At 36.0% G+C, this 14695-nt stretch overlaps 1 protein-coding gene across 1 annotated transcript in view; it reads right to left on the bottom strand.

Moving 5' to 3' along the window:
• Window positions 1–12025, bottom strand: part of LOC110093570 (zinc finger CCCH domain-containing protein 3) — a 41712-nt gene extending 29687 nt beyond the window's left edge. Inside the window, exons 1-2 of the mRNA XM_020818498.2 lie at window positions 11822–12025; window positions 11640–11713 (exon numbers count right to left, since the gene is read on the bottom strand). Coding sequence (XP_020674157.1) covers window positions 11640–11713; window positions 11822–11951 — 204 coding nt within the window. The 5' untranslated portion in view covers window positions 11952–12025. The remainder of the gene's footprint in view (window positions 1–11639; window positions 11714–11821) is intronic.
• Between the last annotated feature and the right edge of the window lie 2670 nt (window positions 12026–14695).

Here is a 14695-nt window from a genome sequence, read left to right as displayed (position 1 = left end):
CCCCGGTAGCCCGTATATTATGTTTCTTGGATAATATTATGTTTCTTTCATCTAAATTTGTTTGCTTTTAGGTGATCATAAAATGTCAGATTCAATTCAATCTTTAAAAAAAGATGCAGCATGGAAATATGCTATACTAATAAATGAATCTGACAATAATAGTGTGACATGCATTTTTTGTGGTAAAATAACAAAATGAGGAATTACACGCCACAAACAACACCTCGTTGGGGGTTTTAGGAATGCAAGGCCTTGCTCTAACTGCCCCAAGCACGTGAAATCTGAAATTAAGGCATTCATGTTGAAAAAAAAGGATTTAAAGGAACAGTTTAATGACATATCAATGTCAACCTTACTGAAGAAGAAGAAGACTTTGATGTGATGACAGATGATATTTTAGTTGCTAAACCATCCAAAATATTGCGGACAAATAAATCTAACACATCTAGTCAAGGATCGACATCTACATCTATCTTGAAAATATTACGACTTAAAGGTCCATTAGATACTTTCCTTACACCAAATCCTGAAGATGTAATAAACCATAAAAAGGTCAGTTTAGCAAAGAAATGGATGCAGCTAAAAAAGAAATGAGGGGAAGGGCTATTCAAGTGTTCAGTAGATGGATGTACGATGCTAGGATTCCATTTAATGCTGTGAACTATGATAGTTTCCCTACTATGGTGGAGGCACTTGGGCAGTTTGGACCCGATATGAAACCTCCTAGTTATCATGAGGTATGAGTTACTTGTTTGAAGAAAGAGGTTGGATATACACATGAGCTATTACGACGCCATCAAGAAGATTGTGTACGATATGGTTGTTCTCTAATGGCAGATGGATGGACGTCGAGGAATGGGAAGAGCTTAATCAATTTTCTTGTTAATTGCCCAAGAGGTAGCGCAATCATAGAATCAATTGATGTTAGTTCTTTCTCCAAAAATGCTGTGAAAATGTTTGAATTTTTTTGCAAGTACATCGAGGTTATTGGACCACATAATGTGATCCAAGTGGTCACTGATAATGCATTCGAAAATGTTCTTGGAGGTTTGTCACAACTTTTATTCTAAAGTTGTGTTATTTCATAAAGAATTTATATATATCTTAACTTAAATTATAATTACATAACAGGAAAATTATTGATGGACAAATATCCTCATATTTATTGGACTCCTTGTGTTGCTCACTGTTTGGATTTAATAATGGAGAACATTTTCAAAATTCAAAAGCTAAGGCGATGCTTTGAGAAAACAGTGGCAGTACACAGTTTTATATATTCTATGTCTCGCTTAATTGAGTTAATAAGAAGGTGCACAAATCAAAGAGCACTTGTCAAACCCGCAAAGACTCATTTTGCAGCAGCTTTCTTAACTTTACAATGTTTTCATCAACAACAACTGAACTTGAAGAAAATGTTTACTTGTGAGAAATTTATCTTGGGTTCTTATGCAAAAGAGGCTAAAGCAAAACAATCTCAACATACAATCTTATAGTAATCATTTTGGAACACTATAGTGTATGCCTTAAAAATAGTTGGTCCTTTATTAAAGGTTCTTAAATTAGTTGATGGAGAGAAGAAGCCCCCAATGGCTTACATATATGAAGCAATTGATAGAACAAAAGAGACAATTGCTGCAAGCTTCAATAACAGTGATAAGTATGATCAAATTTTTAAAATAATTGATAGAAAATGGGAAGTGCAATTACACCAGCCTCTACATGCAGCGGGACATGTTTTAAACCCTGAATATTTCTTCAATAACCCTTATATTGCCAAGGAAAAGGAAATAGATGATGGTCTTTACCAATGTATTAGAAGATTATCTCAAGATGTAGCTGAAGAACATAAAATCAATAATGAATTAAGTTTATACATTAGGGGTGAATGACTATTTGGTATTCCTCTAGCTGTAAGACAAAGAACTACCCGATCTCCAGGTATCATTATTTACAAATAAATTAAGACTGATTTGCTATGTAATATTGAAAAAAAAAATCATTTCTTCCAACTGATTGGTGGTTGGCATATGAACAAGGAGCTCCCAATTTACAAAGCTTTGCTATCAAAGTCCTAAGTCTAATATGTAGTTCATCTGGATGCGAACGTAATTGGAGTATTTTTGAAAATATATGTGTTGATTTTTTATATATGTTTATAATATATTAATGGAATTAATATTTTAATTGCAACTTCATAACAAACGAAAAAGCAAATTGGATCATGGTCGCTTAAAAGATTTAGTTTATGAGAAATATAATAGAGCAGTGATTTGGAGATTCAATCATCGTTATGTCATCGATCCTATTTCTTTGACTTAGATAGATGATACAAATGAATGGCTAACAGAAAAATTAGATGATGAGTCTGATGAAGAAAATGATATTATTACTGGAGAGGAAGATTTAACTTGGATAAGTGTTGCTAAGGCTACTGGTGATTATGATAAAAGCTATAATATTCGGGAAAGATCTAAAGGAAAAGAGAATGAATCTTCAATTAGGCATGATGTTGCAATTGAGAATGAGGATGAGGAGGGTAATAAAGAGGATAATGAAGTAGGAGACAATGTTGATGAAGATAATGAAGCTTTTTTAACATTTGTTGATGACGATGATCGTCAAAAAGAGTAGATTAAATTTTTATTTGTTCTTTAAAAAAAAGATTGTAATATTTGAATTATGAGGTATTTGAATGTTAATTAGTCGAACTTAAATATGTTATGGTTGTCTTTCATTTTTAATAATATTTCATATTCATGCTTATTATTTTATAATTTTTATATAGTTTGCGCTATGTTCAAAATGACGTGCGCCGCGCCGTGCGCTATGCACAATAGCTCCAAAGGGACCTTTGCGCCATGGTGCGCCATTCGCCGTTAACAGCTATGGGAGGGAAGAAACTCCTCGACCACCGTCGGAATTCTGCCCGAAGCCCAAGTGACGCCAGAATTCTGCCCGACACCCAAGTGACGCCGGAATTCTGCCCAAGTGACACCAGAATTCTGTCTGACGTTCAACACCGAAATTCCGCCCAACTTTCCTGTGACGTCGAAACTCCACCCGATTTCCAAGTGACGCCAGAATTCTAAGTGACTCTGAATTCAACTCGAATACACAACTTATTTGTAACTGGACTTCAATCTGAAAGTAAACCATTGTAATATGATCATCCTAAATTCTAAGGACGAGTCAGCCCATATCTGTTAACGGTGAATGGCGCACCAAGGCACAAAGGTCCCTTTGGAGCATGGCGCATAGAGCACGGCGCGGGGCGCACCTTTTTAAACATGGCTCAAATTAAATAAGAATTATAAAATAATAAGCAAAAATATGAAATATCATTAAAAATGAAAGACAAACTATCATAATAATGCAAGACAACCATAACATATATAAGTTCGATTAAGAAACATCCAAATATCTCATAATTAAAATATTATAATATTTTTTTAAAGGTCAAAAAAGAATTTAATCTACCCTTCTTGGGAATCATCATCATCAGCAAATGTTAAAAAAGCTTCATTATCTTCATCAGCATTGTCTCCTACTTCATAAGCCTCTTCATCACCCTCCTCATCCTCATTTTCAATAGCAACATCATACCTAATTGAAAATTCTTTCTCTTTCCCTTTAGATCTTTCCCGAATATTATATCTTTTATCATAAACAGTAGAAACCTTAACAATACTTGTCCAAGTTAAATATTCCTCTCTAGCAATAAAGTCATTTTCTTCATCAGACTCATCATGTAGTTTTCGTATTATCCACTCATTTGCGTCATCTATCTCAGTTAAAGAAATAAGATCAATCACATCACGATGATTGAATCTCCAAATCAGTGCTCTATTATATTTCACATAAACTAAATCCTTTAAGCGACCATGATCCAAGTTGCTTCTTCGTTTGCTATGAAGCTGCAAAAAAATATTATTATATTACTATATTATGAATATATAAAAAAGAAACACAAATTATAAACTACATAAATATTACATTTTCAAAAATACTCCAATTGTGTCCGCATTCGAATGAACTACATGTTAGACTTAAGACTTTGATAGCAAAGCTTTGTAAATTAGGAGCTCCTTGTCCATATGTCAACCACCAACCAACTATAAGAAATGGATTTTTTTTCAATACTATATACATGCAAATCAGTCTAAATGTTTTTGTAAATAACGATACATAGAGATCGGGTAATTCTTTGTCTGTATCAAATAGTCATTCACCTCTAATGTATAAACTTAATTCATTACTGATTTTATCTTCTTCAGCTACATATTGAGATAATATTTCAATACATTGGTAAATACCATCAGCTATTTCCTTATCCTTGTTAATATCAGAGTTATTGAAGAAATATTCAGGATTTAAAAAATAGCTCGCTGCATGTAGAGGCCGGTGTAATTGCACTTCCCATCTTCTATCAATAATTTTAAAAACTTAATCATTTATCACTGTTATTGAAGCTTGCAGCAATTCCCTCTTTTGCTTTATCCATTGCTTCATATATATAAGTCATTGGGAGTTTCTTCTCTCCATCAACCAATCTAAGAACCTTTAATAAAGGATCAGCTATTTTTAAGGCATACACTATAGTGTTCCAAAATAATTGTTGTAAGATTGTATGTTGAGAATGTTTTACTTTAGCCTCTTTCGCATAACGACCCAAAATAAACTCCTCATATGTAAACATTCTCTTCAAGTTCATTTGTTGTTGATGAAAACGTTGTAAAGTTAAGAAAGTTGTTACAAAATGAGTCTTTGCGGGTTTGACAAGTGCTCTTTGATTTATGCACCTTCTCATTAACTCAAGCAAGTGAGGTCTAGAATATATATAAAATTGTGTATTGCCACCACTTTTTCAACGCATCACCTTAGCTTTTGAATTTTAAAAATGTCCTCCATTATTAAATCCAAATAGTGAGCAGCACAAAGAGCCTAATAAATGTGAGAATATTTGTCCATCAACATGGATGTCTTAATTTCGAACTTCACGTGCTCGGGACAGTTACCTATTAAGGGCGAATGGCGCACTATGGCGCAAAGGTCCATTTGGAGCCATGGCGCATAGCGCACGGCGCGGCGTGCGCTATTTTGAGCATGGCGCAAGCTATATAAAAAATATAAAATAATAAACATGAATATGAAATATTATTAAAAATGAAAAACAAGCTATCATAATAATAAAAGACAACCATAACATATATAAATTCGACTAAGTAACATCCAACTATCTTATAATTCAAATATTACAATCTTTTTTTAAAAGATCAAATATGAATTTAATCTACTCTTCTTGGGAATCATCATCATCAGCAAATGTTAAAAAAGCTTCATTATCTTCTTCAACAATGTCTCCTACTTCATAATCCTCTTCATCACCCTCCTCATCATCATTCTCAATAGCAATATCATGCCTAATTGAAGATTCTTTTTCTTTCCCTTTAGATCTTTTCCGAATATTATAACTTTTATCATAAACACCAGTAGCTTTAGCAACACTTGTCCAAGTTAAATCTTCCTCTCCAGCAATAAAGTCATTTTCTTCATCAGACTCATCATCTAATTTTCCTGTTAACCATTCATTTGCATCATCTATCTCAGTCAAAGAAATAGGATCAATGACATCACGATGATTGAATCTCCGAATCAGTGCTCTATTATATTTCATATAAACTAAATCTTTAAGCGACCATGATCCAATTTGCTTCTTCGTTTGCTATGAAGCTGCAATTAAAATATTATTACATTACTATATTATGAACATATATAAAAAATCAAAACATACATTATAAAATACTTACATGTTCAAAAATACTCCAATTGCATTCGCATCCAGATGAACTACATGTTAAACTTAGGACTTTGATAGCAAAGCTTTGTAAATTGGGAGCTCCTTGTCCATATGACAACCACCAATCAGCTGGAAGAAATGAATTTTTTTTCAATATTATATAACAAATCAGTCTTAATTTTTTGTAAATAATGATACCTGGAGATCGGGTAGTTCTTTGTCTTACAGCTGGAGGAATACCAAAAAGTCATTCACCCCTAATGTATAAACTTAATTCATTACTGATTTTATCTTCTTCAGCTACATCTTGAGATAATCTTCCAATACATTGATAAAGACCATCAGCTATTTCCTTATCCTTGGCAATATCAGGGTTATTGAAGAAATATTCAGGATTTAAAAAATGTCCCGCTGCATGTAGAGGCCGATGTAATTGCACTTCCCATCTTCTATCAATCATTTTAAAAATTTGATCATACTTATCACTGTTATTGAAGCTTGCAGCAATTGCCTCTTTTGCTCTATCAATTGCTTCATATATGTAAGCCATTGGGGGCTTCTTCTCTCCATCAACCAATCTAAGAACCTTTAATAAAGGACCAGCTATTTTTAAGGCATACACTATAGTGTTCCAAAATGATTGCTGTAAGATTGTATGTTCGGATTATTTTGCTTTAGCCTCTTTCGCATAAGGACCCAAGATAAATTCCTCACAAGTAAACATTTTCTTCAAGTTCAGTTGTTGTTGATGAAAACGTTGTAAAGTTAACAAAGCTGTTGCACAAAGAGTCTTTGCGGGTTTGACAAGTGCTCTTTGATTTGTGCACCTTCTCATTAACTCAAGTAAGCGAGGCCTAGAATATATAAAACTGTGTACTGCCACTGCTTTCTCAAAGCATCGTCTTAGCTTTTGAATTTTGAAAATGTCCTCCATTAATAAATCCAAACAGTGAGCAGCACAAGGAGTCCAATAAATGTGAGGATATTTGTCCATCAATAATTTTCCTGCTATGTCATTATAATTTAAGTTAAGATGTACACAAATTCTTCATGAAATAACATAACTTTAGAATAAAAGTTGTGACAAACCTGCAAGAACATTTTCGGATGCATTATCAGTGACTACTTGGATCACATTATGTGGTCCAATAACCTCGATATACTTGCAAAAAAGTTCAAACATTTTCACAGCATTCTTGGAGAAAGAACTAGCATCAATTGATTCTATGAATGCACTACCTCTTGGACAATTAACAAGAAAATTGATTAAGATTTATTTGTCCGCAACATTTTGGATGGTTTAGAAACTAAAATATCATCTGTCATCACATCAAAGTCTTCTCCTTCTTCTTCAGCAAGGTTGACATCTGATATGTCATTAAACTGTTCATTTAAATCTTTTTTTTCAATATGGATGCCTTAATTTCAGACTTCACATGCTCGGGACAGTTAGAGTGGCCTTGCATTTCTAAAACCCCCAACGAGGTGTTGTTTGTGGCGTGTAATTCCTCATTTTGTTATTTTACCAAAAAAAATGTATGTCACACTGTTGTTGTCGGATTTATTTGTTAGTATAGCATATTTCCACGCTGGATCTTTTTTTAAAGATTGAACTGAATCTGACATTTTATGATCACCTAAAAGCAAACAAATTTAGATAAAAGGAACATAATATTGTCCAAGAAACATAATATGGGGGCTGCCGGGGGTCCAAGGGGGCGCTGCCCCCTGGCGAGGTTCGACCTAATTGTACCGAGCTGTACCGAGCGGTACAAAGCATGTAACTAGCGGTACCGAGCTGTACCGAGCGGTACCGAGCATTTACATAGCGGTACCGAGCGGTATCATGCATGTACTTAGTAATACCGAGTATATACTGAGCGTGTACCTAGTTGTACCGAGCTGGTACCTAGTTGTACCGAGCTGTACCGAGCGGTACCGAGCATTTACATAGCGGTACCGAGCGGTATCATGCATGTACTTAGCAATACCGAGTGTGTACCGAGCGTGTACCTAAAGGTACCGAGCATACCTGTTAAGTTCTAAATTCTTGTAAGAAATAGCCGTGCAAAACAATAGAGCTGTGCGGAACAGACGGAGGTTGCAAATCAGAGTCAGCTGGTAAGATTTTTTATTGGAACAGACGACTTCAACTTCAGAACATATTCGGCTGAAGCACTGCTCTGCGGGACGATTCGGCGGAAACAACGACTTCAACTTCAGAACATATTCGGCTGGATTCGACGGAAGTAGCGAATGCAGCAAATAGAAAACAAAAAACCTTCGACTTCGGGATAGATTCAGCGACCTCGACTTAGGGACTGCGGGATGTGTTCGGCGGATGCAGCAAACAGAAAATATTTCTTGAAATTAGGGCAATGAATAGTCGTTTATCTTCAAATATAGATATGTTTTTAAATATAAAAAATATTCATAAGTATACGAAAATTTAAAAGGGAAATTTACGTACATACCACTTTATAACATCCTATTTACATATCTAACACCTAAAATTTTAATATTACATGCATACCATCCTATATTATTTTAATATCAAATATACCACTTATATTTCTTTCCTACCACTCATATATTTCATTTCTACCACTCATACTTGGTATGAAAATGAACTATGGGTAGTATTTATGTAATATTAAAGTTTTAAGTGTTAAATATGTAAATAAAATAGTATTAAGTGGTATGTATGTAAATCTCCCAATTTAAAAACAATTTGGCACGCTATTTTGCGCCGTGCGCAATGGGCCATGGCTCATATGTGGCGCAAATAGCGCGCGCTATTTTAAACACATGCGCCTCGCCATAAACATGGCGCCGAAGGTGCGCCGCGCCGTGCGCCATGGTGCGCGCTATTTTGCGCCATTGACAGCTATACTTAGAGTACTGCCTTGCATTCCTAAAACCCACAGCAAGGTGTTGTTTGTAGCGTGTAATTCCTCCTTTTGTTATTTTACTACAAAAATTGCATGTCACACTGGTGTTTTCGGATTCATTTGTCAGAATAGCATATTTACATGTTAGATCTTTTTTTAAAGATTAAACTGAATCTGACATTTTATGATCACCTAAAAGCAAACAAATTCAAATACTTCATATGTCAATAAAATTTTTTGTAACAAATTTTTCAATAAAATATTGAGTTTATCTCATAAATAACCCTACAGGTAATGTAATCACAAAGGAAAAATAACTTCCTATATAAAAGAAGACACAAAATACCCAAAAAGAATAGATAACTTAGAAATTTTAGAACAAACTCTTACATTTCATATAAACGAATATTTTTATAAATAAAGACTTACAACTCTTAAAATTGAACGACTTACAAACAAAAACTCTAATAAGACACCCTAAACTTGCTTACTTTTGAGAAGAGGGATACAGGTGAGGTGATCACTTGCGGAGAGATGAAAGAGATTAGAAGCCGAGAAGAAGAGAAGAAGTGGACAAAGCTCGCAAGCTTTTCCAACAAAACCCGCAGGTTTACATTTCCAAAAATCATTCAAATAACATTTTCTAAACATCCCAAAACAACTCTATATATAGGCAAGAGAGAAGGAATACAAACAACCCCTCAACATTAATTTAAAAGCTTATTTAAATAGGGAATATGAAAAGCCAATAGCCAACTCTAGGAAACGAAGCACCAAAGCCACATAAAAGCCCCCCCCCCCATAAGCCACGGGAAAACAGCCCAGGCGGAATCCGAAGAGGCAGACGCAAAAGCCAAGGAGGCCCGCACGGAACCGAAGCACCAAGGCACGGGAAAGGCCACCCAGCACGAAAAACCAGCAACCAACTAGGGAAACCAAGGAGCCATGGCATAGAAAACCCAAAAGCCATTCACAGGAACCAAAGGGATAACAAATGGGGAAATGAACCTCAATTTATGAGCTAAAAAGGCTCTCTACTAAACATTAATGAGCTGATATATAGTAGAGGAAAGCATTTATGAGCTTGAAACATAAGAAGAGGCTCATTAATGAGCTGATTCAAGTAGAACTTATAAAATTTTCAACTCAACTTATTTTGACCCATTCCTTGCCTACATCAACAGGCTACATAAAAAATCCTTCCAATGAGGCCTTTATGTTACAAACTAATCACTTATAAACATTCATGTATATATTCATACTTCATATCCAAATTGTTAGCAATGTGTCATCTACAAACTTCTATCTTAAATCAATTGAAATATGACAATTGATAAATCTTATCCCATCATATACATTATTCATTTGTTTGATTATTTTTGAAATAATTGATCAAAATAATATAATTTAATCAATAATAGAGCTAAAAGAGGATTTAAAAAAGCATAATTTAAATATCAAAATTATATTGAAAAACTTTTGACATTTGAACTGATTAAGTCAAATTTATACACATATCACATGCACAAGCTTCAAATTAAAAAAAAAAAATTAATAGCCAAAGCCCCAACAACCATATCAAAATAAGCTCTGCATCTAAGCTAATTCTAATTAAACTATGCCTAAAATAGACAAGATGCAGCCCCTTAAACTGATGAACAAATCTACCGACACTTTTTTTATGGACACTTTGTTGATATATATAAACGTAGCATTTCTAATCACTAAATTAACCAACCTTTGATGTACTATTCATTCTAATCTCACCTCATTTTGCATCATGTGCATGTTTTATTCGTCTATATTCAAGCAGGCGAGAATCCGAAACAATTATCAGAATATAAGCATGGCGTAAGGCTCGCTCAATGGTCTAATTGATCACATGCAATAGATTGAGACGGCAAATCAGGTCACATAACAAGAAGATTCACTTGATAGAGACAATTCAAACTGCGGTGGAATCAAGAGAAAGCTCGAGATGGCTTTTACCCCTCTAAATTTAAAAGAAGAAAACCCTATAACCCCTCTAAATTTTAGTTAATTCTTTTCACCCACTCTCATTTGAAATACTAATTTCCCTACTCATCCCGAACAAATTAACATAACCCAAAAACCTCAAAATAGTGCAACGCATACTGATGGGTTAGGATTATTAATCCCGATGCATTTTCCCGACGATCTAACATAATTCATCATTAAACCCAAAAAATCCCGACAAAACAGGGCTCAAAACGGCAACATAAAACAACCAACCCACTGCATTAAAAGCACTTACTCTCCTACCCCATCGCTTACCTTTACTAGAATCATTTGTATCCTCTTGGCGAGCTCCCTCAAATGCATATCTCTAATCCTCTCCACCTCCTTCGGACGAACTCGGCGGAATCACCGACTGGATTCTGCGGAGAAGCCTGCGATATGTATTCGGCTAAAGGCGCGAGCGAATGGTGAAAGCAGCGAACGGCGAAATCAGCGACTGGATTCGACGAAAACTTTCTAAGTCTATAGCCGCTTATATTCTAGTCCACAACAATACTAAATTGTAAGGAGTTTTTTGCAAATAACTATTCGCATTTTGTTCAACGCACAAAAAAAGGAAACGGTCTTTTGTACAACAGATGTTATAAAGTGAGAGGTAATGACAACAAATCTATCAAGAGGCTATAGATGATCATGTAAATCATTGAAACTTAAAAAGGTTAAAGGCACTTGCGAGAGAAGCTACTTTTATTCAAGCTCAGGACACTGGTTAATTAATTGGACAAAACATAAGCAGAAAGAATTCGTAAAAAAAGAAAAAAAAAAAAAACGAGAGAATTCGCCAGCACCAACCAGGCCCAATCCACAATTACTTATTTGCTATTGTCGAATGACAGTTCGAATTAGCTAGGTTTCCATTCATTTCAAAATCTCACTTATAGAGCCCAACGGGGAAAATTCCAGAGCCTTACCAAGCGGACAAAATGGTGGCAGATTCCCAAAGCTACACTCCCATCGTGATGAAGAAGAATGCCTCCCTGTGTTTCTGCCATTGTCCCAGATCCAATCAAAGGTTAGCCAATTATAATCTAACCGTTTGTGAATTTCGAGATTGGGAGAAAAGGTGGAGTCTACCCTAGATCGAAAAGGATACCTTTGACAGAGTCGAACCATAGGGCTCGATTGCGCTGGTGTTGGACACCAGAGAGGTGGCGCTTCCGAGCTGCTGGCGTGTCCTGAAAGTGTTTGTCGCAGTAATCGCAGTAATATTTTCCCAGAGGCATTGCTTTCTTAACCTTCTCCCTCTCAACCCTCGTATCTCTCTAAACCACCAATAAAATTTAGAAGCAGTTTAACCTACCTTATTTTTCAACGGATAAAATTTGCTTTTAAGCATTAAATAGCTACTTATATAGACTTTTGATACTCACCAAAAAAACAATTTTGGTTGGACACGGATTTTAACATATATTCAAGTTGGTAATTTTCAAGATTAAATTTTAGATCATTTGAATTTTAATTTTAGTAAATTTATAGTCACAGTGAATATCTGGACAATATGAAACAACAGTATCAAAATCGATCAAATCCTAGCTCAAATGAGACCAAATCAAAGGCTTGAAGCATATATGAAAGCTTCAAGACATTCATTTGATGATCAAATGATCTCCAAATATAGCATATTTGTTGTCGAGTCGTGCAGCTTGATAAAACAAATCCAACAAGCTTATGATAGCTTACTCAACTTAATTAAGGCACATAAATGCCGAAGAAACACTCTATGATCAAGGAATAAATATAAAACACTTGATGGAGCACTCTGAATTTGCTCTAAATCTTTACCATTGTGAGTTATATCACTCTTAAATCTATAATAGAACCCACCTACCTCCGTGAACGGGACTTTTGGAGGTTAGGACTTTGGGCTAAATATTCAAGACATATATGAGGCTTAAAGAATCCTAGAGCACTCCACCCAGGCACTATTGGCAACATATCCTCACCGCCCGACCACCATTGTCAGATATTCATTGGCCAATAGTCACCAGATTTCCACCCAACCGTTGTTGCCGTCGGACCTCCGTTAGGGCACCCTAGCCCCCGGGACTCCGCCTGGCCTCCATCAGTTAACTATGGTCCCTCCAAACTTTATCACTCAGTAATGAGCACCCCCCCCCCCCCCCCCCCCCCCCCCCACCCCCGCAAAAAAAAAAAAACACCATAACCTCTATCACCAGCCATAATCCTTCTAACCTTTGTCACTCGACAATTAGTGTCCCTTTGACCTCCATCGCTCAAAAATGGTCCCTCCGACCTTTATCATCTTGCTACGGTCCTTCCAACCTCCATCACCAATCAACTATGGCCCTTTTAGCTTTCGTCATACATCAGCTATGGTCCCTCAAATCTCAATCGCCCAACTTTGATCCCTTCGACCTTTGTCACTCATCAACTATAATCCTCGGACCACTATGAATCACTATGATATCTCTGGTCATTGTTGCTAAATTACAAGCCATCCAACTACAGTCCTCTTATCACCGTTGCTAGCTATCACCTTCTTAGGTTTATTGAAACCCCTAAAATTCCAACAAGCTATAATTGAAAAAACATTAGTTTTTGGAAATTTTTGCCTTCCTGGTAGATTTGGTCCTAGTTTGCATAAAAATAGGAGAAGATTGGGCTTTTTCAACAGATGGATTTGGAGAGGGAGGAATATTCATTTGTATTGTCATTTGAATTAACTTTAGAGGTGTTCTCCTCCATATCTTGATTTAAAGGATCATCCGATTGTAGAGCAGCAAATTTATTGGAAAGCTTGACAGTGGACGGAGGGATCACAGGAGGAAGAGAAGGATGACTTGAGGATGATGCTTCCTCAGTAGGAAAGTTGAGATTAGGAATAATTGCAACTTTAGATATGCAATTATTAGTGACCATAATAGATTTTTCCTTTTCAACTGGTGGAGCTATATTAGGCAAGGTATTATTGGCTGAGTTAATACCTTCCAAATTTGTCCGGTGTGGAGAGGGGAGTTTTGCATGATCTGGATTTTGACTTCTAGGTTTTTGGCTAGCACTTCTTCCTCTGTCCCTGGATTTAGGAGAAGGGTAAACAATAGGGATGGGATTAGGATTGGATTTGCATAAGGAATATGGATGAACCAGAGATCCACATCCTTCACAAGGAGTGGGCTTCCAATCATAAATAACTTTAAGTGTGAAATCTTCGCCTTCTATATTTATCAGAATTTCATACGGTAATGTCGACTCTTTAGAGATAAGAACGCAAACCTTAGCAAAAGTTAATCTCGCTCTTTTAGCTGTGAGAGGATCAACAGAAATTGGTATATCAATGTAACTCGCAATTTTTGAAATTCCTTTCGAAGTTCAAAGGGCTAGAGGAAGATCTACAATTTTAATCCATAGAGAGATGGAAGAAAGTTCATCCCTCTTAGGTTGGAATTTAGGAGACCATTTTTGAAGAATGAATGGTTTCCCCAGTAAAAAACCAAGGCCCCCCAGATCAAACCAAATCATAATCTTCTTGATTTGTAAACTTGATTAAGAAAAACCCATCCGCCATAGATAGTAAAGAAAGTGAACCTTTCAAGTTCCAAACCTTTTTCATTGCTGCTAGAAGTTTCTCATAATAAGGCCTTGGCCATAATGAATATCTAACTAGCGATAATGACCAAAGAGAGAGTCCCTCTGAGAGACCGTCTTCTTTAAAAGTGAGTTTCTGACTCGGGCAAACAAAGGATACTGGAAAATCTTCTCGAGCATAGGAAGAGTTTGCTAGATTCTTCGCGAAGGAGGCATCAGTTGTATCAGCCGGGATTGGCCCCATAATAGAAGTATTCTGAAGCGGAGGGAATTCACTGATCTCCATCTAGGAGAGGATTCAACCTCTCCCGGACGAAAGGAGAGGCTGAGCGGCGGTCACACATGTTTGTAGGATTTGAAATCACCACCGGATTTGCACCTTCGTCCACCCAAATCCGTAGGTCACATAAAAGTCTCTAAC

The sequence above is a fragment of the Dendrobium catenatum genome, unplaced genomic scaffold (genome assembly GCF_001605985.2).
Source record: "Dendrobium catenatum unplaced genomic scaffold, ASM160598v2 fragScaff_scaffold_191, whole genome shotgun sequence".
Classification (NCBI taxonomy): domain Eukaryota; kingdom Viridiplantae; phylum Streptophyta; class Magnoliopsida; order Asparagales; family Orchidaceae; genus Dendrobium; species Dendrobium catenatum.
This window is presented reverse-complemented; position numbering and strand designations above follow the sequence as displayed.